Source organism: Phaethon lepturus, unplaced genomic scaffold, assembly GCF_000687285.1.
Source record: "Phaethon lepturus isolate BGI_N335 unplaced genomic scaffold, ASM68728v1 scaffold52941, whole genome shotgun sequence".
Classification (NCBI taxonomy): domain Eukaryota; kingdom Metazoa; phylum Chordata; class Aves; order Phaethontiformes; family Phaethontidae; genus Phaethon; species Phaethon lepturus.
This window is the reverse complement of record NW_010520909.1, coordinates 11,810-36,172: the sequence shown is the minus strand read 5'-3', so window position 1 is coordinate 36,172 and position 24,363 is coordinate 11,810. Positions and strand designations below refer to the sequence as shown.

The 24,363-nt window shown below is 45.3% G+C and overlaps 1 protein-coding gene across 1 annotated transcript; it reads left to right on the top strand.

Annotated features, from left to right (window-relative positions):
* The first annotated feature begins 2,184 nt into the window (after positions 1-2,184).
* On the top strand, positions 2,185-23,652 carry EDC3 (enhancer of mRNA decapping 3). The gene is made up of 6 exons (XM_010297531.1): positions 2,185-2,387; positions 3,872-4,185; positions 10,555-10,890; positions 19,447-19,600; positions 21,236-21,453; positions 22,591-23,652. Exons 1-6 carry the CDS (start codon positions 2,224-2,226, stop codon positions 22,923-22,925), a joined length of 1,521 nt encoding a protein of 506 aa, XP_010295833.1. The 5' UTR covers positions 2,185-2,223; the 3' UTR covers positions 22,926-23,652.
* The last annotated feature ends 711 nt before the right edge of the window (positions 23,653-24,363 follow it).

Sequence of the window (24,363 nt, the reverse complement as noted above, 5' to 3'; positions counted from 1 at the left end):
GAAGGCCTGCGGAGGCTGGGCTGAGCGCCTCCCCTCCTGGACTCCAAGCCTTAGCAGACCGCTTCTTGCTGGGGTCCACGCAGACGCGGGCTGTGGGGGGCCCTGTGCTTACCTGTGGGGGCCCCGTGTCCTGCTATGGGGATCAGGCTGGAGGCAGCCCACCTAGACCCAGCCCGGGATGACGAGCCCTGCTCGGAGCATATATCCCATGCCACCTTGTCTCTGAGGTACCAAGCGGGTAGGCTCGGTGGCTGCCTTGCTGGTAAATGAGTGAAACCACCCCCGTGCTAACTCATCTTTCAGCTAGGGAGAATGTGCATAGCGGCATCTTCCTTCTCAAGCAGCAGTGCCCGGTGTGCAAAGCTATCGACTCATCACATGCCAAGTTATCACTTAGAAACCCTGTTTATTAAGTGCTGCATGCTCTGTGACTTGAGTGGCTTTTAGAACTTGCAGTAATAGCAGTAAAATACACTTGAAGTAGGAGATGCGGGAGAATATGAGATAGCTGCAAGTTGTATGACAAAAACTAGGGATGTAAGAGAGAACATTAGCCAGGAGGCTTGACTTTGTAGGTGTCTGTAAACATTCGAATGTGCTTATGTTTGTCACGTGTGAGGAAGCAAATCATTCACTGCACGTGTAGTTTGTTCCCTCTTGTAAAGGATTTGCACATAAAGTAGTAGGCTGAGAGCCTTTCAGATGAGTTTCCCTTGTTTTGGTTTATGTTTGCACACAAACACAGATTTTTATGGTGTTTTTTTCTTGGTAAAAGGAGGCTCTTTGAAAAGGATCCTTGTAAGATGGTGATGTGTACTGAACTCTTTCTCCTTGTTTTCAAAGAGAGATACAAAAAGCAGGAAAGGGAGCAAAATTTTAGTTTTACTGCAGATACTCGGGGACGTGTTAACTGTGTTTTGAAAGTGCTTTTTATGAGCTGTCATCTTGGAATCCAGACATTGTTATCGTGGGTTAATATAAATACACAGAAACAGGAAAGAGAGGAGACTGCTCCTGAAGAATTTATGGCTTAGTGGCCAAATTCAGCGTTTGCTTCCCTTTGAAGCACTCCCTGTTTTGGGTCTCCTGAAAGTTGGGGGAAGTGAGTTTTTTCTGGTAGCATGCATGTGTCCTAGTTATTTTCAGTTGTTTGGTTTTTTTTATTGTATCTTTTTCCAAGAGGCTCAGGACAGGAAGGGCTTAAAGAGAATTAAAATGACTCTCTCAGAAATGTGGTTTATATATTGATATTAATCTTCCTGGGTTATCTCCTGTGCTTTTTGTCTTTGTGTTACAGTAAGTATCAAGCCTTCTCCCCCTTACTGTTGATTACAGCATGAAAGGCAAACACATGCAGTAGTAATTTTCATTTATGAGCTTGTCAGCTCTTTTGTGCCTCTATGATGCTAGTGAGCCTGTCATCTTCCTGCGTTCTTTGTCTGGAGAAAGAAATCTCAGCTCAAAAGACATGCTTAGCTACTTCAAAGTGTGCTGATACAAGTTCAGTTCAAGCCTCAAAACTAAGGGAATTACATGGCACTGAACATCTAACAAAACAAAGTGCGTTTTCTCCCCTGTATTCTTGTAGAACTCAGAAGGGCGTGCAACTTCCTTTTTTCATTTATCTAATTGTGGCAGTAATACTAATACTCCTGTCTCTGGAGAGCGTGAAGACTTTTGTCCTGGACTGCAGTATTGTTGTTTTTTTTTTTTGCCCTGCTCTGCATCTCTCTGTTCCCTTAAATGTGTTGGTTTTCATTTGTATGTGCAGAGATCAGTCTTCTCACTGAAGAGTATCCACAAGAGCTGTTCTGCCCCAGTGTTTGTATGCCAAAATTTTAAACAGGGAAGCGAAGATAAATTCCCTGGTTTAAATTACAGGGGGAACGTCTGCAGACAGAACTAAATATTGGTGTTGGAAGCTGTTAGGCTTGAATTCAGTTACAAAAATGATTTCTTTAATGATGCAAATGGTGATCTGTGTTACAAACGATCGTATAGGCAAAGCCCTGTCCAGGGATTTACACGCTTGCTGTGATCCTTGGTGTCTGTAGGGATGTTATTTCCACCCCACAAAGGAGAGAGGAGCTGACAAAGCCAGAGCCTGGGTGGGAGCCAGGGCTGTGGGCCGGGGGATGCAGTTGATGCTGATTCGGGTTGTCAGTTTCTGCATCTTGTTACAGCCAGGCCTGTGTCTCTTTACAGCAATTGTGTGCTGGAAATATGGCTACGGACTGGCTCGGGAGCATTGTGTCAATTAATTGTGGAGAAAGCTTGGGAGTCTACCAAGGACGAGTGTCTGCTGTGGATCAGGTCAGCCAGACCATCTCCCTCACGCGGCCCTTCCATAATGGGGTCAAGTGCCTCGTGCCAGAAGTCACCTTCAGGTTAGTGTCTGTCTTTTTTCCCTCGTCCCTTTTTCCAGGCAAGGTCTGTGGTGGTTTGGATGTTTTGGTTTTGCCTGGAAATGGGCTCTTTGCCTTAAATCTCCCTACTGCTACTGAGTACCTTTGGATGAGAAGTGCCTCTTGGATTTCTGTTAGTTTGTGTGCACGAGATTATTTTCTGGCTCTGTGATCCTAGTCATTAGAAGTGGTGTAGCTCACAGTTGGAGCTTATTTGTGGGTGAGACTCTGTGTGTGTGTGTGTGCGTGTGTGTGTGTATGTATTGTGTGTATACGTTCTGTTGTTAGGTTTTTGGGTAGCTGAGGGGGCTGGCATACTCTCTTCAAGCTTTGCCCTCAGCATATGTATACTATATGCTATTACAGTGCGACAGAAGAGAAAGCAGAGTGGTAGAGCAATTCAAATTATTGCCCCCGATACAATAAAATTAAGTGCACTTATTAAATCCAGCTCCATCCCATCTATCTCTCACCACATTCTTTCCTCTGTGTAAGCGGGAGAGAGGCTTGGACCAAAAAGCTGAATCAATGCAGCAGTGCTGTAGCTCTCAGGAGTTCTTTCCCACCAGCTCCTGGTAACACTGTGCTTGAAAAGAATAAATAAGAGTCACCAGTCACCGGACATTTTTGTGTTACCTGGCATATTATGATAGTTAAGACTCTGAGTCACTGATTTTTAAATAAGATTGGTTCCTTGAAGTCAATACTCTTAATTTTTTTTTTTCTTGGATTTTGAAGGGAGAGAAGGGGAAAGACAGCGACCATATTCTTCCAGGAGATACGCAGGAGTCTGTAGCAAGCTCTCGCTACTTTTATATCCCAGTTGGACAAACATTTACTAAGTTTAAAATAGAAGACCCTAACTTCTGATTTATTTCTTGCACTCAGTGCAAATGGAGGTCTTTGGAACCACTTATTTGTTTTGTTTTGGCTCATGCCCAGTGCTTACATGAGTGTTCTCTATCCTTTTTCTGAGGAAATGGGAAGCACCATCCTTGTCTGAGCATGAATTGCACTAATCTAAGGGTAGCTTTCTGTAGAAATGGATTAAAAGTAATAGTAGCCTCAAGGCTGAGATTAATTATATTCTCTGGAAACTGTTAAATTAATGCAGATTTCTGCAAAGGTCTGTGCTAGTTCCTTCCATTTTCTGCTTGACAGATTTCTGTTTCAGCTAGGAACAGAACCCTTCGAACAAAATCCAGGTGCAGTTTAGAAATACCCAAGTTGTTATTTTGAAGATTCATGCCTTTTCAGTGTAATATTTTGATGTCTGTGGAAATATCCTGTGCGTTTGAGTATTAAAAGCCCTTCCTCCCCCCCGCCCCGCCCTTGCTTCTGTTGATAATGGCATCAGAAAAAACCCACTGTACAATGTTGCATGTTTTTCTTTAGGGGTTGTTTTTTTGCAAAGGTACCTCGAATGCTAAATGCCTGAATGTCTGGTTTTCTTTTCCTGTTTTTAGGGCAGGTGATATTACTGAGCTGAAAATTCTGGAGATCCCAGGGCCGGGGGACAGCAGACAATGTGGGGACCTGCAGCAGACAGAAATGGGCATCCCTGGTGTTGGATGTCAAGTGGGTCCCAGTCAGAATGGCACTGGGAAAGTGTTAAAGAAGCCCATCTCCAGCAGCGCCCCGCAGAATATCCCGAGGAGAACGGACATGAAGAATCAGGATATTATCATCTCTCCACAGCAGCAGTGCTCCAAGAGCTACATGGATCGACATGTGGAAACATTGCCTCAATCCAAAGGCTTCCGTCGTAGACACAATTCCTGTGAGTATATGTGTTATCCTGCAAAATATTCCCTTTTGCCCGCCTGAGTTATCACTGCAACATCTTCCCTTCTTCAGCAAGAACGTTTCAGACGGTGCTGGAAACTTCTGTTTGTTTGCTTTTATACTTGTATTGCCAGCACTGAAGGTCTGGAGAAGAGGAAGTTAAATAGTGAGGAGAGAGACTTCATAAGCTGTGCCTCCAAGTATGACAAGTGCAGATCTTCCAAATGTCTGGCGCTTATCTTTAAGTCTCTTAGGATTAGATGACGATGCAGCCTCATCCATAATCTTGAGTAATGCAAAGAGCGACATACTGGTGTTTTCTTTGCTGCAGAATTTCTGAGAGAAGTGTGGTTGACGCCTATTGATGTAAAAAGCAAATAGTTCTTTAACAAATTTTTTGTTAAAGTGAATATTCAAGTTTAATTAGTGGAGAGAATCTCTGTCCCACCCAGTGTATTATTCTGCTTCACCAGCCTCAAATGTTAGAAAATGTAGAGCTGAATAGTGCCGGTGACAATGACTTCCTCGTTGCTGCTATCTTTCCTATTTGAAAATTGCCCAATTGCCAGCCTCCAGTTCTCCTCTAAAAGGAACTGGAAACAAGCTGCAATATTATAAAGCTTTTCTATTTAAAGCCTGTATAACCACAGCCTATTACAACATCACCCCACAAGTAATTACAAATGTTATTTGCTGTGTTGTTAAAAATACGAATTAACGGCCTCTAATGAGGATGATGTAAAGATACAGTCAGTGCATCTCAAAGTCAAGCATCCAGTATTTTTATTTCTGTTCATAAAGTCTTCAGCCAGCTCTCGTGGCTGTGCCAAAATTGGTTTTTTTTTCTCAAAGCCCCTTGGGCTATGCTGCTTTCCAGATCTTCATCATGCAATAATTATTGAAATGTCAGTATATATCCAGCATATTTCCATGACCTAAGTGTTGAAGTGTCAGGATGTATCTAGCGTATTTCCATGACTTCATTTTTTCCCCTTGCTCTTGCGTTTAGAAAAGAAGCAAAACCAAGGTGGGCAAGGCCAGTTAAACAGGGAGAGCAAAGACTGTATTTTTGTGGAGAAATTCCTGGACCTCTGGAAGTCTTCCTCTCTCTCCAACAGCTGTCTTATTTTCTGAAAGGCTTGCAACTCTCTTCATATTCACTTCTTTATTTAAATGATTGCCAAACAGGGTTGATGGGAAGAGGAAGGCCAGAACGATGTGGAACGGCAGGCACGCACTCCTTTGTGACCTAACCATCTTCAAGCCTGTCTGGTTTTGAGTGTTGTACTTTGATCCGCGCCTAAGCACGGTGTAGGGCTTGCTGTAGGAAGACAGCTGTAGTTCCTTTAAGGTTAACTTTCTTTTTTTTTTTTTTTTAATTCCCTAACTCTTCCTAAATTCCAGTTAGTTGTTTGAGTATGTTACTTTGGTTGTTTTTAGAAAAAACTTTTTCAAACTTCAGCGTCAGCTACGTAAATGTCTAAAATAATTTCTGCTTTGCTTTATTCTGGTTGGATGGAGCGGGTAGGAGGATTACCTCACTTAACACTGTTTTGCCAGGTCTGGTAGGCCTGAGGTGAGCAGTGGGTGCTTCAAACCACTTCAACCCACAAATAGCTTGTGTCGGTTTTAACAGAAGCACAACAGCCAGTCAGATTTCCTTTTACAGTCTTTGAAACAAATTGAGCAAGGTGCTAGATGTAGATTATTGTTAGCTTGGATTCATTTTGGGATAAATGAGGTAGAAAAGTGAACTCTTGCTCTCAAAAACGTGTGTATTTGGAGAGTAGGGCAAATGATGTGTGAATCTCAGGAGGGGGGACGGAAGAGGTCTGGGCTCTATGGAGATAGTGGGTACAGGCATCCAGGGAAGAATGGGCTGAGATGTCATCTACAACTTCAGCCATATAAGGTTTAGTACAGCTGAAAGTTGACCTTTTGATGCCCCTTAGCGTGCTAAGGCAGGGACAAAGTTCCCCCTTCGGAGTACTTGTGTGACAGGAATCAATAAACAACAAATATCAACGCAGGTTTCACAACAATGGCTTCTGTGCCGTGCTGGCACTGGGCTCGTTCATGCCAGGGCTGGCGGCAAAAGCTCCCACAGGGATCTCGCAGGAAGGCGGCCAGCTCGCTAGAGAATTTACGTTTGCTTGTGTGCTATACATGAAAGGTTTTTTTCCTAAGAAACAAAAAAAGCCTGGGAAGTATTGTTTATCTTTTGAGGGAGGCACTTCTCTGTGCGGCGTCAAGCTGCCAACTTGACTTGGAGCCATGTGCTGTTCTCCTCAATAAGCTTCATGCGTACGCACACAGGGCAGAGGCGCTGGAAGTTGCACTCGGAAAAGAGCTGGACCAGAAGGTCTGGGTTTCTGTAGCTGCTTGGCAGAGGACTGGATCAGGCCGTGGAAGCAAGCGCAGCTATGAATAGCAGCTTTCAGGCCATGACTTGGTCTGGTGTGTCACGCCAGTGGTCTGGAAGGCAGTGCACACTTCTCCTGTTAGCTTTATCTCAGATTCTTCTGCCTGAGTTTTCCCATCCTTCCCCCTGTCCTCTCTCTAGGTGTTTCTCCCCTTTTTTTCCCTGAACAGCATCAGCTGTCAGTCTTCTTGACTGTCTAAGGTGGCAGTGCTTGAAGAGGAACACCACGCAGGAGTTCGTAGAAGGCCTCTGCCCTGCTCTGTGCAACTTCTGTTGCGGGGTTGTAATGCAGTCTGTGAGAAGACAGCCGGTTGTGTGGGTCAGCAGTGTTTCAGAGTTGGCATCCATCGGTATGGATTAGAGAGCTGCCCACCACAATGCCGGCACGTCTCGTTTTGATGAGGTACGGTCTTGGCTCCCATTCATTGTGTCTGCAGGGGAGCCTGGGGAGATTTCCAGCCATTGTTCTTGCAGCTTTTCTAGCGCAGCTTTTTATTCCGTCAGCATTTGCACACTGCTCGCATCAGCTGCTTCTGTCCCCTGGATCCATTGCGCGGCCCTGCATCTATCCCCACGTTTTGCTTTTCAGGTCAGCTAAGGGTAGCGTGGTGTCGTTTGCAGAAGCATCTGGCAGTGAGTGTAAAAACTCTTGTTGGGTAACAGGAACAGACCAAGTTGCCATAACGCTTGACACTGACAGAGAAGCAGGCTTGTTTTGCCATTGTGTTCACTGTAGGCTCCAGCTCGTTCATCTGAACTCTGAGAACCCCTTGACTATTGCTTCGACCTGGAGTTTGTGAACATTTCGAGAACTCGGCCTGTTGCGTTGGTCTGGGTTCTCATTTCTTGTGCGGCTGATAGCAGCGGCGTTGGATGCGATTCCCTTGTCGGTTGCCAGCTCCGTACCAAATTGTGTACAACTTTGGAGCGGTTTATATGCCAAATTTGGAAGTCTTGCGTCAGTAAAAAGCTTTCCCTTTCTCTCAAAACCGTGCATGTAAATGACTGGCCATAGCTTGCATACTGTAATTCTTCTTGCCAGAAAGACTTACCCTTTCTTTCTCCTACATGCTGTTTTGTCACCAGCAATTCTTGAATTCTGCTATCTGTTCTTTAGTGGCTTCTTGGCAAAAGGTGTATTACAGTAGTCTGTTCTCACCCAGTTGTTGATAAAAACACCTTGATGTCTCCAGCAGCTTGAAAATCACTGTTCTGAAAATGAACTACCTGCTGTAGTTAGTAGTAATTTCAAATTATTATAAATAGAGAGTATTGTCAAAATGTGGTGACACTGACCACACAACTCTGTGTAGCTGGTTTCAGTTGCCTCAGTACGTGCAGAATAAATATTTCATGCTGGCTGTTGTACTGATACTGCTGTTTTGAAGAGGTAAGTGCCTTTGTGCTGCGGTCAGTGGATTTTTCATGATGCAATGAGGTTAGAGTAAATCCAGTAGGCAGGGTAGCTGTCTTCTGCGAGAGATTTTAGCTGTTAGCTGTCTGACTTGGTAGATGCCCTTTAAGGTATTTTATCTAACATAGCGGCGCTGTAGCTGTAATGATATAATGGTGTTGGAGAGGAAAGGGAAAAGCCAGCATCTTGCATTAGGCCAGGTGATAAAGCTGGGGAAAGTCAATTCTTTCCGTCTCTTCAGTGCTTGCTTAGGGACGCTTGGGCAAAACTGTTTTTAAACTGGTAGAGCTGCAGTTTTAAGCTCATGTTTAAAACAAAAAAACCCACCAGAACAAACTACTCACATTAGGAAAAGGATCGTTTCGGGAGGCAGGGGGTTACTTGATGATTCCACAGAGCCTTGAAGGTTTGAGGTCTTATCTCCTGCTTGTCAAGGTGGAAAATACTGGACTCTGACTTCTTGTGCACTTTTTTGCTGTTGCTGGACTTTTGAATTATGGCGTAACTGGAGTCTGGAGCTGCAGCAGCTGTGAGAGGGAGTGCTTTAGGGTGTTCAGGTCTGTTTTGTTTAGCTCAAGTGCTTCAGACATGCCCCAGAGAAGGAGCTGCTGACCATTTCAAAGAGCTTCCTTGCTGTTGGGGCTGGGAGAGCTTTCAGGTTAGTCACTTCAACAGTTCCCTAGAAAAAACAGGTGACACACTGTCTAAAATGGGAAAAATAAACAGGGGGAAAATCCTTGCTGAGACAATGCATTCCTAATTGAGAATAAAACCAAGTATGTATCTTTAGCAAGGCATCTTTCAGCATGGCATGTTAGAAGTGTTGTTAGATGAAGTCAGTATCATGCTGTAGAATAAATTTGCCAGAGCTTACAAAGTCCTCTATAAGCTCTTGAGAACTCCAGGCAAGCCTGCTTGTATCTTCCAGGAAAGCTCTGTCTGCTCTGGTCTGTTTTTACAGTGCTTTCTATAAAGGCTTCAGGTAATCGTAAGGGTGTTCTGGAGTTAAAAGCTGCAATTTAAGTTGTGTAATTGAGCTATTGAATAACTTTGCTGTAGAGAGATGAGTTCTGTTTGTTAACTTGGCCAAAACTGGCACATTCGTCTTGAATGTGCCAGTTGCTGTCCTGATGTTGCAATGAATGAACGTTCCTGTAGACAAGCTAGGCTTATCTGCACTTCTGAAGGTGACAAGTAACTTTACAGGAGGCCATGAAGGTTGTGCCTATTGCACATCTTTTGGTGATGTTTTCAAAGTATCCTTAGACGACTTGAAATTCTTCCTGTCCTTTCCCATTGATGGGCAATGATGTGCGAAGGCAAAAAAATGCTGCTTTTTGATTTATGGAGGAGGTATATAAAGACACCACATTGCGGTAGTTTGTTCCTGTGTTATCGAATGCATTCTGTCAATAAACTCATTTGTATAACTTACTCGCGAAGGTGATTATCTTAAACTGTGAGAAATATTTTAGTAGAGCAAGCAGTTGTGGCGTGATAACTCTTACTCCATCTGTTGGACACTGTAGGCGATACCTGTAATTGCTGGAATTGGCCTGAAATATTTCCTAGTAATTGCAAATTTAACAATGGGTATAACAAACAGATTAATGTTGTCTGGACCGGAGTTTGTATGGGTGACCTGAATACTAATGTAAGAAATAAGCAAGTAGAGGGATATGCTGACCTCGTAATTGCATATGGCTTTGTATCAGTCCTTGATCTCCAGCCATAAGTTGGGTGTGAGGAGACTTTCATCACTCTCATTCCAGAGAAATCAGGCTTTCCCAGTTACTTGTGATTGGGAAGAAGTGTACTTAAACATGCAAGATGATGAGTAAGTAGAATAATGAAATAGGAATAAGGGAATGGACTTCATATCGGTACAGAAATGTGTACCTATTGATAGCAAGAGTGAGGAAAAAGAAATGCTTTATATTCAGGGCTTTAAGTTCTCCCTTTAAAGATCATTAATAAGTGGCCAGCCTGTTACAAAAGAAAGCACCTACATTAGTTTCTGAAATTTAGGAAAATTCCAAAGAAGGTCTTAGGCCACATGCCTACATGAACAGAAGCTCAGTATAGGAAGCAAAGTCTCAAATCTCAAATTCCTGATTTCTCTGGAATGAGAGTGATGAAAGTCTCCTCACACCCAACTTATGGCTGGAGATCAAGGTCACAGCTAGCTTATTGTCGTACCATTAATGGGATACTATCTTGAATTAAATAAAATGTGGAGAAACGTTTATTTTGCTACTGTGGTCAAGCTTGTTTTTCTAACCTTGCCAGTGGAAAGTCCCTGAAAGTCTCTCTGCTCATGCTCTTGTTTCGGTTTTCTGTTAGCTTATCGTAGTATGAGTAGTGCCAAAGATGAGGCTTAACGGCTTCTTTGGGAAGTGAGTATTCCTTGAGACAGTGGCCTGCAAGCATGAACTCTCCTCTTAACAAAATTTGCTGAGAAGGTGTATGAGCAAGCGTGGCTTTTTCCATCTGTGACATACTTTCTACTTGCTTTTATTTTTGTTTAGGGTCATCCAGTAGCCGTCATCCGAACCAAGTGACTCCAAAGAAGAGTGGCCTGAAAAACGGGCAGATGAAGAGCAAAGATGATGAGTGCTTTGGAGATGACATTGATGAAATCCCAGACACAGATTTTGATTTTGAAGGGAACCTGGCCCTTTTTGACAAGGCGGCTGTGTTTGAAGAGATTGAAACTTATGAGAGGAGGAGCGGCACTCGTTCCCGGGGGACCCCAAATGAGAAACCAGCTCGCTATCGGCACGACGAGAACATCTTGGAATCGGAGCCCATAGTCTACAGAAGGATTGTCGTACCCCAGAACGCTAACAAAGAATTCTGCACGGGTATGCCACATCCCTTACCGATAAGGATGCAAACTCTGCTGCTTTTCTGGGGCACGTGCGGTGGATTGTTTTCCCCAAGGGGCGCCTACCAGCTTAGTGTGGTACAAGCAAGGGCATTCGTTTGCGTAAGATTGGATCTGTGCCTTCTATCTACACAGAACCTTTATTTGCAATATTTCTGAGATTTAAAAATATTCAGATAGGACAACAAGGTAAGTGTTTTTGCAGTAGGGAAAAAAACTGAGGTTGGATAACAAGAATGGGAAGTGAATAGGAGCCGTTTGAATCCGTGCTTTGATTTTGGTAGCATGATGAACCTGCGTGGACTTGATTGCTGGCTCTTGAGAGGGAGGGATGGTCTCAGGATTCTGGTACGTTGGTAGCGTGTCGTAATTTGTGCTTTCTTGGTAAAACGCGGGAAATTTCATGTGTTTCTGGTACTCCTTGTGTGGTAGTTACATATTTCCGCATGGTTTTGCAGAACTTTAAATGTCACTGGTGGAAAAAGAAACAGTTCTGGCTCTTCCCATCCACAATTCCAAACATTTATTGTACAAAAGGCTTTTTATGTGGGGTGTGTCCCCGCCACTTACTGTCCACTGCTTCTGTGAGAACGATCGAGCTCCAGACAGCTGGGTGAACACCACATTAACACGCGTGTTAAGTATGTGTTTCGAGAGCAAGCTGTGCCTTTCCTTTGCTTTACCTTAGTCTTAATTGTAAAAGGGAAGAAAAACTTCTAGGCAGATGCTTCAGTTGAAGTATTCATCAAGTGTATTGTCAGGGGAAACTCGTTCAGCACCCTGGTGCCAGCTGCTGTGCAGATGTTCTCCTGCAAGTCTGATTTCTGGGCCTTGCTGCCGCTAAGTAGGCTCTTGGACGGAGGTGGAGGTAGCGGGGTGGATCGGCGAGCTGCCTGGCTGCAGGGAGGCAGCGCTCCTAAAATCCAAATGCAGAGAATGGTTATTCAGCTCCTAATCCATGGCTCTGGGGAAGGGTAGAATTGGTTTTGTTTCATGTTCAGTAGTATTTTCTTTTTTTTTTTTTTTTTTTGGCCAAGCACCAAGTAATGGTGCTTTCACCAGGAGCCAGTTCTGTATGCTGATGGATTTTACTATAAGGAATCTTTTTATTTCTATACGTACACTTGCTATGAAGTGTAGCATATGTACTTTATGCTACACTCGGGTGCAAATTCCCTGTAACTTTAAGCTAGTTGTGGTTTGGTTTGCATGCTTTCTAGCTCTTGCAAAATGTAGGAACTTTGGCATTCCAGGAACATTTCCACATCAGAATAAAATCAAGCCTCAGACCTTTTTGTAGAGGGACACTAAATAGCTAATATCCTGGTGGTCTGGCCACTGAGGAGAGGCATGATCAAGTCCTTGATCTGTTATTCTTTCTCTGCCCAGAAACTCCATCCGGGTTGTGAAACACTTCAGAGAAGGAAGCTGATTTCTTTGCAACGATTTGCTGCTTTTTAATTTTAAAGAAAAGTAAACATTTTTTTAAAGGTTCTGCTATACAAGGATATCTTAGATTGCCATTTGTGTCATCCATCTTTTTATTGATCTGTTCTGCTCTCGAATGAGATAAAAACATACTGGCTCGTATCGGAGCTTGTCCACTTCAGTATTGTGTTTCCAAGGGTACGTAAGGGAAAGTGAAAGAGCAGACTAAACATGCAGTGAGACTTGCCCCCCCCCCGCCCCGAGTGCTTTGTCTTTCACAGTTTTAAGACTTCTGAAGCAGAAGTGATAGTTTTTAGTATTAATAGCTTTTGATGAGGCCTTTTTTTTTCTGCTTAATTTAACCCATTGCTTTTTAAATCTGTGTAAGCTTTCAGTATCTCTACAGTGTCCTGTGGCAAGAAACTCCAGCGATTGCCTGTGTGCTGTGTGAGTAAGCACTTCTTCATTTTCAGATGTGATTTACTTCCCCCCCGCCTTAAATTTGCTACTTGTCAATTCATCTTCCAGCTGGCTTGTTTGAGAGGAGACAGGGCCTCTATGTATGTCTAGCCTGAAACAAAAGCTAACCTACTGTTTAGCTGCCAATTTGAGAAGTATGGCTAATACGGTGTTTTAGCAGTACAGTTCCCGGGAGGAAAACTCTGACATGAAATAAGCAGCAAGCATCAGTGAGTAAATTCAGGGGATGAAAATGAAATCGTGTTTTGCTCAACTCCATCGTCCTTTACTATGGAAACTCTTGGCTCCCCGTTTGCAGCGTGCTGAAGGGAGCAGCCCAGTGAAAGGACTGCTGTTTTCTTGTTTTGTTCCTGGCAAGCCTGCACAGGGAGAGTGGCAAACGACTCCCCTCTGTAGTTGCAGGGTCTCGCTAGCCTCATTAGCTACTGTTGGGTGATTAGTCTCCCGTATGGAATTCTGGATTTGTTTGGAAGAAAAGCTGTCGTGTCACACAACGGGCAGGGTATTGACAGCTACAGTTCCCTGTCGCCTGTGCTGAGCAGGGCACATTCATGGCCCTGTGAATGATGATAACAGTGTTCCAGTGCTGTGTCTCTCTAGATGTTTCTCCCATAGAGAGTGACTTCCCTTTGTGCCTGCTGAGGAAGTTTACTTTTGCTTAGGAAATGCTAATGGCTATCTAGCAAAAGCTCTTGTAAACAGTTGTAACTTGCCTGCTGTTTCTGCCATTCAGTCTAGCGCTTTTTTTGTAGCGAGTCAGCCCTCCGAGGGACAGAAGGATATTCAGTGTGCTTGGAGTAATGATGGACTGTCACTTGAACAAAAAATAAAAAAAAGCCAAACCACGATTTCTTTTGTTTAGCAACTGGAAGGAGGACGCTAAGCTCTAGGCAGCTTGCCTGTCCTAGTGGCTGAAAGAGCAGCAGCTGCTAAGATTAAATCTGAGTGCCAATAGCCCCGAAAGCCATGATTCTGGATATGTCTGTGGCAGGATTGCTCTTTCTGCTTCCGAATTCTCCCTGCAGAGTTGTGTCTGGACTCCCTTAAGGGGAGCTCTATTTGCGAAAAGCACTTCCTAGTTATAGGAGAAATAAGTACTTCATAATTTTTTTCCCTAGGCCAGTCTTGAAGATGATTGTCTTAAAAGAGCTCTGGCTGATGGAATGATTATTCTGCCTGCTATAATAGCACAAACAAAGTGATGCTAGTGATTGACAGTGAGCTAATACCCAGCTCTTCTCACTGTGAGAGAGGAAGGAGTCTGTGAATCCTTGCCTGCTCTTTTATGCCATGTTTCCACGGAGCTAGGAAATAACCAGGGTTGTGCAGTGGTAAAACCAGCACACTGCTGATGCCAGTTCTCCAAAAGACTAATCTGCAGGGCTTCCAGTCTGTGTTTTTACTGCTGACTAAAATAATTTGATCCGTGTAGGATGTAAGCAAAGCCTGATAAACACTTCAGTCCACCAGGATGCTTTTCTGAAAGCTAATTTTATGGAGCCAGGCTGTCAAGTAGGTATTTTAGCATGTGTTTTAGAAGCAAGCAGGGAATGAAGATGGGGATCAGTTCCAAACAAAAATAAAAACCTGAAGCTAATAGAGCTTAAGATTTACTTGATCGTGACTGAGCTGAGTCCATCCCTTGGGCTTCAGATATGAATCTCTCCCAAATATGTAATTTGTCTTTACTCTTTTGGGCTGGCTGCTATTGATCTGTCTCTGTATTTACCGCTACATGATGCTTGAAATGGGAAGTGCAACTGTTTAACAGAAATCTGCCTCCCTGGAAATGCTGATCGTCTTCATGAGCTGTCTTTTTCTACTTCCAGAGCTGTCCATCTAGAGAATTAAAATGTGTGTTGGCATAGATCTGTTTCTGTTCCTTCTGTTGGCTGTTGGCATTGAAACAATCTGTGTTTGAACAGCACGGTGTTTTGGGATCAGGTCTTTTAGCAGTAGCCGCAAAGGCAATGTTTTGCAGGTATGTTGGAGCTCAAAGGAGTTTGTAGTAGAATGGAGTATCTCAGTTCATCATCAGTGAGTCTATATAATATAATCTCAAGCATACCAGGCTCTCCAAATCGTTCTTTTTTTTTTTTTTTTGCAGTTCATCTCTCCTTTCCTCCTAACTTTGTTTCTGACAAGAAAGTGTCTTTATGAGCACACTTTGAGTAAAGAGGAGAGCTGTATGCCACGTAGGTAACGTATGTACTTCTTTCCCTGATGTACTAGTTAAGCCTGTGTGCAAAGTAGCTTCTCTTCTCATTAATGCTGTTAGTGTAGAAAATATATTGTTTTCATCCCAGTGTCACTTCCGGAAAATAAGTGGGATTTTTCAAACTCAGCTGCTATAGAAATCTGAGACAGGCACTTGTCAAGTGAAAGCAGGACTGTGCTCAAAAAATCGGACTAAGTGTTGATATTTATTTTGCTGTGCTTCTCCTAACCAGACTTCAAACCTGTCCTTCAAGAACCCTTCCCCCCACCCCAGTAAGGAGATAGTGAAATAAAATGTGTGCTTCGGAGTGAAGCAATGCAGCTAATGTGCCAGGGTTGGACTACAAAACTAAGGCTGAGTCTGTTCTGCGAGGATGATGCAGACAGTATGGCTTTTTTTTTGTGTGTGCGCCATGTCCTTGACTGACTTTTCTATGCTCTAGCTTTTAGCTCTTCAGTCTATGGATGACTGCCTTACAGTGATTGTGTATATTGAATGTGTGAAGTGTTTCTGGGATCTTTGAGTTGAGTGCAAATTAAGTTCACTGTATCCAACAGCAGCAGAAAACAAAGTGGTCATGGGGCAAAGTCTCTTTGTCCCTCAGACAATTTTTTGCTCAGCCAGAGTGAATTGTGCACTAATGCTGGGAGAGGCTGACATTGGAACGTCAGCCAGAACTCCCGCAGAATTTGTCTTAATTAAAAATAATGATGATTAAAAGAAAAAACAGCTAGCCCTTAAGGTTATGGAGAAAATCATTCGTGTTTGTGGGGCAAGTGACTATGTTTTGCTGAGTCTGCAGGCAGGTAGGTCGAGCTCTACAACCAGCAAAAGACAGCAAGTAATGTCCCATCTGCCTAAACTGGACAAGAGTTATTCCCACTCCACATAGCTGCATCTTAGGCCATGAGCTGTGTGGCTCTGGACATCCAAAGTCTAGTTCTAGCTGATCCACTCCTGCAGCTTGCCTGTAGCTGCTAAAATAGTCAAGAGTAATGATGGGGCTTAAATGCTTAAGCTACTCTGGCAGCAACTCTTTTTCTTTTTTTTTGTTCTTTTTTCTTTTTTTTTTTCCCCCCCTGCAACTGAAAGCATGGGAAGCGTTTGAACTTCTGACAGCAGCGTTGCTCTGGGCTTGTTTGGGGCAAAACTCTCTTATTTTGTTAACTTCTGGAGAGTTAGCTCAGTCCTGCTGGCATAGGGTGTTTTAATCCAACCGGTACGCATGTAACATTGCATAGTGAAGCTCAACGAGATAACTTGTTTGCAGTTGTAGTGCCGAGGGCAGAGTGTGCCTCACAAATGGAGAATACTTCGTGTTTAATCAGGCTTCAGCAATACTCTGCGTGTGACAAAACTGTTTAGCCTATATCTGCCTTTTTTTTTTTTTTCCCCCCCGGCAGCTGTAAAATACATTTATTTAATATTAAAAGGCCTGAGCTAATTTATTTTATTACCTTCATTAGCAAACAATAAAGATGCACTGTCCAACCCAAACATAATTAAAGTTGGCAGGAGTTCAGTTTTGTTGCAGTAGTGTTATTGTTTGTGGGTTTACACGTCGCCTCCTTGATTGCTTTCTGCCAGAGTTTATTTAACTCCCTTGGCCTGGTTTTGATAAGCCAGTCTGACTGGTTGGACCTTGCGTGAGTGCGAAGAAGGGAAGTTCTCTTGGCATTTAGTCCTGCTCCTGAGAGGGAGCAGTTAGGACAAAGTGTAGTGCTTGGCATGCTAAATGCAAGTTCATCTCATGCCTCTGCTGCTGCCCAGTAACCCCCTTTGCATTAACCCACTGGGCACTGAGTTGCGCCTAGCTGATGGTAGACGTGGGTTTACTGAAGCTCGTGGGCTGGGGGCAGTGACTGAGGGAAAGGTGTAAACGGTTACAGAGAAGACGTGGGCAGCGGTCGTACTAGACTGAGTAGGTGCAGAGGATAGATGGGCTCTTTCACTCTCCCTGTTTGGGGAGTTTGTGCAAAATTTAAGCCGAGGATCTGTGGCCCTGAAGTTCAGAAGGAACAAAACTACAGTTTGGGAACCCCCTGTTTCAAGTTAGCAGAGGATGCGTCCCGTCAAACTGTTTGGAGAGATCCTGACCTCAGGTCACTCGTTCCAAGTCCTCCCTCAAGCTTGAAAAACAAGACCTGATGAAGTAGCAAAAATATGAATGGGAAAGAGGCAGGGCCGAGCCTTGCGTGACTCCTGAGGCTAAGAGGGCGTGTGAACACAGGGCAGGTGCGTGACTGGTGTGATGGGCTTAGGGTTATTAGTGGCTTATGACTCCAGACGTTCAGCGGCTGCTATCAGGAGTCTGAAATGACTTTGATAATGTGCATGCTTGCATGTGCGCTGCGTGTAATGAAAGACTATTAGCGGAGGTAGCTTAATCGGCGGTTAGCGTGCAAGGTCAAGTGTTTGAACACGTTTGGGCCCTCTGTATCTGCAAAGCGTTAGCCAGGGAGCTCAGAAATGAAGGCTAGAAGTTTTTTTTACAACTTTTTACTCTTACCTCACAGGAATACTTCAGATTTGACTCTGTAAACCTCAAGATGTACAAAACCTGCCATTTCCGCCATAATTTTTACTTAGTGGTTTGTGACTGGGGCACCCTGGGGAAATATGGCAGTACAAATAATTCCTCACAATTAAAATACACACTGCTTATCTCATTTGAATATGGCACTTGCTTGTTGCAACTGGTTCTTGTTACGCTTTTTGTCTGCAAAAGAGCCCGCGAGTAACTGTTAGGTTTCCTCCCCGGGCGGATGTGTATGCTGTGGCTGTTCCCCTTTGAGCTCGTATCGCTGCAGAGCATTTTCACTGGGCCCCGTCACGTTCCCACCACTCTCTCCTGTTAGCGCAGGCGCTCCGAGCCTGGCCGTCCCGCTGGGCTGCTGCTGTCGCCCCGAGTTCAGCGGCGGAGCAGCTGGTGGGAGTGGGAAGGCGAGTCAGGGCTGCTTGGCCGTTGAACACCGCAGAAGCAGAGCGTGCTGATGGAAGGACCGAGTTCATGCTTTGGCCTGACGGTTGGCGTCGTGCCTGAGCTGTAGCAGGTGTCGGTTTGAGTCCTGGAACCTTTTTGACCCACTGTGTCTGACTCCCACGTGCCTCATCTGCCTGTCCCAGAGCAGGAACTAACAGTGCATCTTCCAGTAAATTCACAGAGCCCTTGTGCAGCAAAGGAGCAAAGCTAGAATGAAGAGGGTCATTTCTGTGGCTGAAGATAGTCAGGGATATCTGGCTGGCTGCTGCAGCAGTTTTCTCACCTGTCACTGATGTTTTGCATTTCTTTCTCCATGTACCATGAGTAATTCTTTTTCCTCGTCCTCCGCAGTTCAACACACTGGCAAAAAATTGCTGTGGCTCCCTTCAGAGCAAGCTGCCTTTTGGTAGCAAGAAATCCTCTGTATTTATTTCCAGGAGAGTTTACAGATGTTACTGCAGGGTTTATTTCTGTAAAGGCAGTGGCAGCCTGGCCTGCTTGGAAGAAGGAACATAGAAAGAATTGGCCGGAATAGTTATTCAGGTTTGTGTTTCTCCTACCTGCTGATTCCAGGCAACTTTGCTGTCAAAGCGAGCAGGAGGGCTTGTATTGCTGTCTACTGCAGGCGCTGTTCTCGGCGCTTAACAAAACCTCTCTTGTTTGTTTTCCCTTGATCCACGTGCTGGAGGTTTCCTGGCTCGCAGACCAGACTTGTCAAAAACGTCTGAGAAGTATTTTTCTACAGACTTTATTCTTTCAGCCGCATCGTTCCCCTGCTGCCTCAGTGTATCGTGATGCAGCTTTTTGTGTCGGAAGCCAGCCATTCTGGCACGGCACAGCTCAGGTGGTGGGGACACCTATATGTGGGATGTCTTGTTTTGCTGTGATATGTGGGTTAAGGGCTGGAAATCTGGGACTGGTTACTACCAGTGTTGGGAAGCATAATGCATCCAGGCTTTTTGGGTGGGAATATCTGGTTCACAGATTCTCTTCTGACTTTCACGGTGATTAGGAACACGTATACCTGTTTGGGCATGGGTGGAGACCATTAAGAAGGAACTTAGTATTATTGACTTACATATTAACTCAAAAAGACCTTCTCAGTCCACGTGTTGCTAAAATTGCCAGCTGCCTGCTGAATTTTCATGGAAACGTATATTACTTCAAGCCCAGCAGTTGTGTTTAGTTGTCACCGCCTCACTCAGAGTAATCTGGCTGATGCACTAGTTTGGATTCATTTGACGCTCTCGGAAGGAACCCGGATTACTGGGTTAAGCAGGCTCTTGGTAACAGCTAGTAAGCCTTTTCACTGTCGTCATTTCTCAGTGCTGTCATATAAAACCTTACCAGTCTGCAGCATTCTTGGAAAAGTCTCTGATTATACCTCTCTCTGTCTTCCTCCCTCCCTTCTCTTTGAACCCTAGACTCCGGGCTGGTCGTTCCAAGCGTGTCTTACGAGCTTCACAAAAAGCTGCTCTCGGTCGCTGAGAAGCACGGGCTGACTCTGGAGCGGAGGCTGGAGATGACGGGAGTGTGTGCGAGTCAGATGGCCCTGAGCCTCCTTGGGGGACCCAACAGGTAAAAAAACCCGAAAACAACCCCCTTTTGCTGTGCTGTGCGTTTGCCGCCTCTAAGCAGAGCTCAGCTTACCTTATTCTGCTAAGTGGGGTTGAGGTAAAGGAGGCTGAGAGGTTACCTTTGAGGTCAATGTCACGCGGATGCCTGCTGCTGCTTGTCTTAGTCCCTCAGTGGTCCTGCAGCTGGAGGCATCTGTCACCTCTCTGCCTTCCTTGCCTCTAAAAGAAAAAAACTTGTCCTGATGCCACGCAGACCTGTGGTGTAGCTCATGGCATCAGCCTGTTTCTAAATCATGAAAACAAGCGTGAGGCTCAGGCTCTTGACGTGGGAGGAAGCCTTACAGCAGGTTTCCATGTTCACACTGCTTTTTTTGCTCTCTAGCCTCTCTAGAAAAGGGCTGGCTGAAGCATCTTGGATGAATTACTAAGGGTTTCTTTTTGGCTTCTGTGTCCCAGAAGCAGAAGTGTCTCTTGAGTCAAAGGCAAGACAGACAGAGCTGAGACTTTGCTCTCCACTTACTGGGAATTTTTTCCAAGGAATTGAGCTTCGTGCAGGTGTAGCCCGCGGCAGATTAAACCATTGCAGAATTTCTGGCGAGCTACTCCTTTTTGCAAATAAGTCAACCTTTCCTTCGTTGTTTTTATGTGTTACAGTTTCATGCTGTCGATAAAAACAAAAGGTAACTTGTGAAAACAAAGTGCTGCTTGGCTTTTCACAATGCTGAATTAGCTTTCTGGCATCTACACCTAAACTGAGAATATCCTGCTCTTTTGGAGGGCCCAATTTGCTCGTGGGTTTGGGGTGCACTTACTGCTCTTTGTGTGAATATATGTGCTGACTCTTTTGAAGAGGTCCGCTCGGTGCCTGCACTTGCTGTAGTTGTTAATGTGGGCAGACAATTGCACAGGTATTTTTGTATTGTTGATAGATGCTCCAAATTATTTGCTCTTGAAATGGAAGGTAAGACCTAACAGTCTCCGTCTGTTTAGCAGTAGTACTCACCTGCAGTCTGGGACCTGATCATTTGGTTGAAAGCACTAAGTCATGACAAACCAGGCAGCACTGACCCTGTCAGCTGAAAATCCTCCTCTAAGCCACCCTTGATGGCTTGCAGGCCATGTCAATAAATCGACTCTTATTTTGCAGTTGATGAGGCTTAGGGAGTAGAAATTATTTTTCTTCTTTCTTTTTTTTTTTTTAACTGTGGCTCTGCTGATGGAATAAATCATCCCATATTTTTAAGACTGTATAGTTAGCATTCTTCTGAAATTAGAGGGGCAGAGAAAAAAAGCCTTCTAAAAGTGAAATTGCCCTGGATTCAGACTTGCTACATGAGCGGTGAAAATGCCTTCTTCTTTGAAAGTACAAGCTGGCTTTGTGATGAACCAGGACAGACTAGGACCTTGTGCTCTCCGCTACGGGTGTGAGGAAATCTTGAAGGGAACCCGCAAGCAGAGCAGCGCTCTAGTGTCAGTGCTACAAAAGGATGTGGGTTCCTTCTTGAAGGCAACGGAAGATTTGCAAAACACCTGTAAAATTTGCATTTTACTGATTTCCACCCCCCCTGCTCCCTTCTCACAGGAAGAAGGTAAGAGATTTTTTTGCTTTATTAAGTCCCTTTTGTCTGCGTTTTAGGCTGAACCCGAAGAACGTGCATCAGCGGCCCACGGTAGCCCTGCTGTGCGGCCCGCACGTGAAGGGGGCCCAAGGGATCAGCTGCGGACGGCACCTCTCCAACCACGATGTCCACGTCATCCTTTTCCTACCCAACTTTGTCAAGATGCTGGAATCCATCACCAATGAGCTGAACCTTTTCAGCAAGACGCAAGGCCAGCAGGTGTCCAGTGTCAAAGGTAAGTGAGCGAGGAGCAGATCTACTCTCTGCCGCCCTGGCCCCTCGCAGAGACCTGTGCCACTCAGCTCCCCAGTGCCTGCCTGGCCCAGTGGCACCATCTAGTGGCACTGCCACAGGCAGATGGCTGGTCAGAGGCTGGCGGGACGGCAAAGAATCGAGAATTTCAACAGTGGAGCAGTTGTGCTGGTACAGATGTTTCCTGTATGAACAAATATGGAAGAGCTGCTGTATGGATCCGAGTCCGACCAGCCGCGCTCTTAGGATAAGAGCCTTCCTTGTTCCGCGTATCAAAACTGCAAATAATTGAGCATCCAACTGCTGCTTTAAAAGGCAGCTTTGCTGAAACTAAGTCCCAGCGGCTGTCAAAATTCAGATCTCGTGGTATGCCCCAGAATAAACTGATGCTCTGTCTTCTGTGAGAGAGCTGGCTTCTGTCTGTCATTTCACCAGCGGTATTTTCAAACCTGTTTCATTTAAACTTCTTGGGAGTAACAAATGTGGGAGTTGGCTCTGCACAGTGTTTTGTGTTGTAGCGGGGTGGGGGACTGCGCTGTGCTGGCTGAGCTACCTGTTTGTTATAAAAGTTTTTTTTTTTTATTGTAAGAGTCCACCGAGGACTTTGTGGTTGGTCAGGTGAGGGGAATGTGGTACAGAGGAGGTGAGTGCAGTGAGACTGACGGAGCTCAGTGGGGCAGGCAGCAGTGCAGCACACAAGCTGCCTTTCCATAGCAGAGGTAGTCGGTCTGTTCCAGAAAAATAGGCCTTTTTTGCAGCTTGTGGAATATAAAATGGTCCTTTTATAACAGAGAGAGACCACCACTGCTTCCCTGGGCTGCCTGGACTGGTGAGTCAGCTCGGGGGCGGCACCTAGGGCTGCTCAAGTGCTGACCGCTTGATGAGATTTTGTACCTGAGAGTCTGTGAATGTTCTCCAGAGTGCTAAAGAGCTTTTAAATACCAGTGTCAGTGTCTTTTGTGGAAGGATGGCAGTAACAGCAGGTAAGGCCAGACTGTGGGTGCTGGAGGGGAAAAAAAAAAGAAAAATACGCTGGCAGTGCAAGGAGGGAAGGCACCGAGCCTTAGTTTGTGGTTTCAGGCTGGTCCTCAGCACTCAATGACGTTTGTGTTTTTTTCAGATCTCCCAGATACCCCTGTTGACCTAGTGATCAACTGCCTGGATTGTCATGAAAATGCCTTCTTGAGAGATCAGCCGTGGTACAAAGCAGTTGTGGACTGGGCCAACCAGAATCGGGCACCTGTCCTCAGCATAGACCCTCCGATAAACGAAATGGAGCAGGGCATCGACGCCAAGTGGTCGCTGGCCTTGGGCCTGCCCCTGCCCCTGGGCGAGAGGGCAGGGCGCGTGTACCTCTGTGACATTGGCATTCCCCAGAAGGTCTTTCAAGAAGTGGGAATAAACTACCACTCGCCCTTTGGCTGCAAATTTGTCATCCCCCTGCACTCTACTTAGAGCCCATCCAGCCACATGGCTCTGAAGGGAGAGAGAAGAGAGGAGGAGGAGGTCTGTCAAATAAGCTGTCCAGTGGATCCCGACTAGTAAACTCATGACGCCTTAAGGATGTGAAGTTCTGGAGAGTTTTCCTTCCAGAAAAAACATTGTGTATTTAAAGAAAAAAAAAAAAGAATAATCATAAAATGAAACAAAAAAAAGAAGGAAGCGAATGTTCCTGCGAAGCTGTTCTCATTCTCTTGTGCCATTGTATGAAGCAACACGCAGGAAGATGGTGTCTGTCCCCAGCAAAGGTGGCCACTGTTGTTCAGGCCCGGCCGGGAGGCTGTTTAATGAGGGGGTGTACGTGGAGGTGGTACAAGTGACGAGCGGTTTGGAAATTTGAGATGTGTTTCTCAGTCCTTCTGGGCGGATAGACCCAGCGAGGGCGCCCTGGTGGGAACAGCACCCCTTGATTGTGTAGAAATACCTCCTGTTGCAGTCGTACCGGGAGGGAGGATTTGGTTTTATTCCGTTGTTCTTTCTGACTCCCTTCTCCCCTGTTTTACGTTCCTGAAGGCAGTTGTAGCTCGTTCTCCCTCCTGGACCCTCCAGCCCCTCAAAGAGAGCATTCCCTCTTCGGAAAGCTCGCATCAAGAGCCAGAAGCTCTCGGGTTGCACATGCTCTGGGAACACAGATTTCCTCAGCTAGGCCTTACTTATATACTCTGTTGGTTTTTTGTTTGTTCACTTAGTGGATGAAGCCCAGGTCTATGAGAGTGAGGCGTGTTTTGGAAAAGAACTTTTCCAGGGTAGTTGGTTGTTTTTCTTTGTTGTTTGTTTGTTTGTTTTTTTTTCTCTTTCCAGCACAGTGAGTAGCTGAATCGGGGGAAATGATAGTGAAGCAAGGCAGTGTCACTCTGAGATTGTTGCATGGTGTACGGTGCAGTCGATGTTTGGGTGAGTTCCCCCAGTGCTTCCAGCATCCCTCCTACACTCAGTGGTTTGGGAAGTAGTTTATGGATCCATTCATTCCCTTTGGGCTTGAAGCCTGTGTGTATGGTGGGCTTGTGTGTGCACGCATCCATGTGCTGGGAACCAGCTTGAGGAAGCTTACACGGTCCTGTTAGCCTGCAGGAGATGGTGTGGCGAGAGCTGCTGCCCTCCTGGAGGGCTATGGCAGGAGGTTCTTGTCTAAATTCCTGTAGGGGGTCTGCCCCGGGTTGCTCCGCGAACCGCTCTTGTGCTGCACTTGCTTCCCACGCGCCAGGAAGCGTTGGGTTCTCTTTCTTTCCGGCGTTCGTTTTGTTGGCCCAATGGAGCGTTGGTGCAGTGCCTAAAGCAGGGGACAAGCTGAGAAATCATCAGCTAGTCGGCTTTGGGAATCCATTGTGCAGGCTCAGCATGTGCTCTCTGATGGCTTTGCGCCCGGTAGCCGACCCAGGGAAGTGCTGAACCT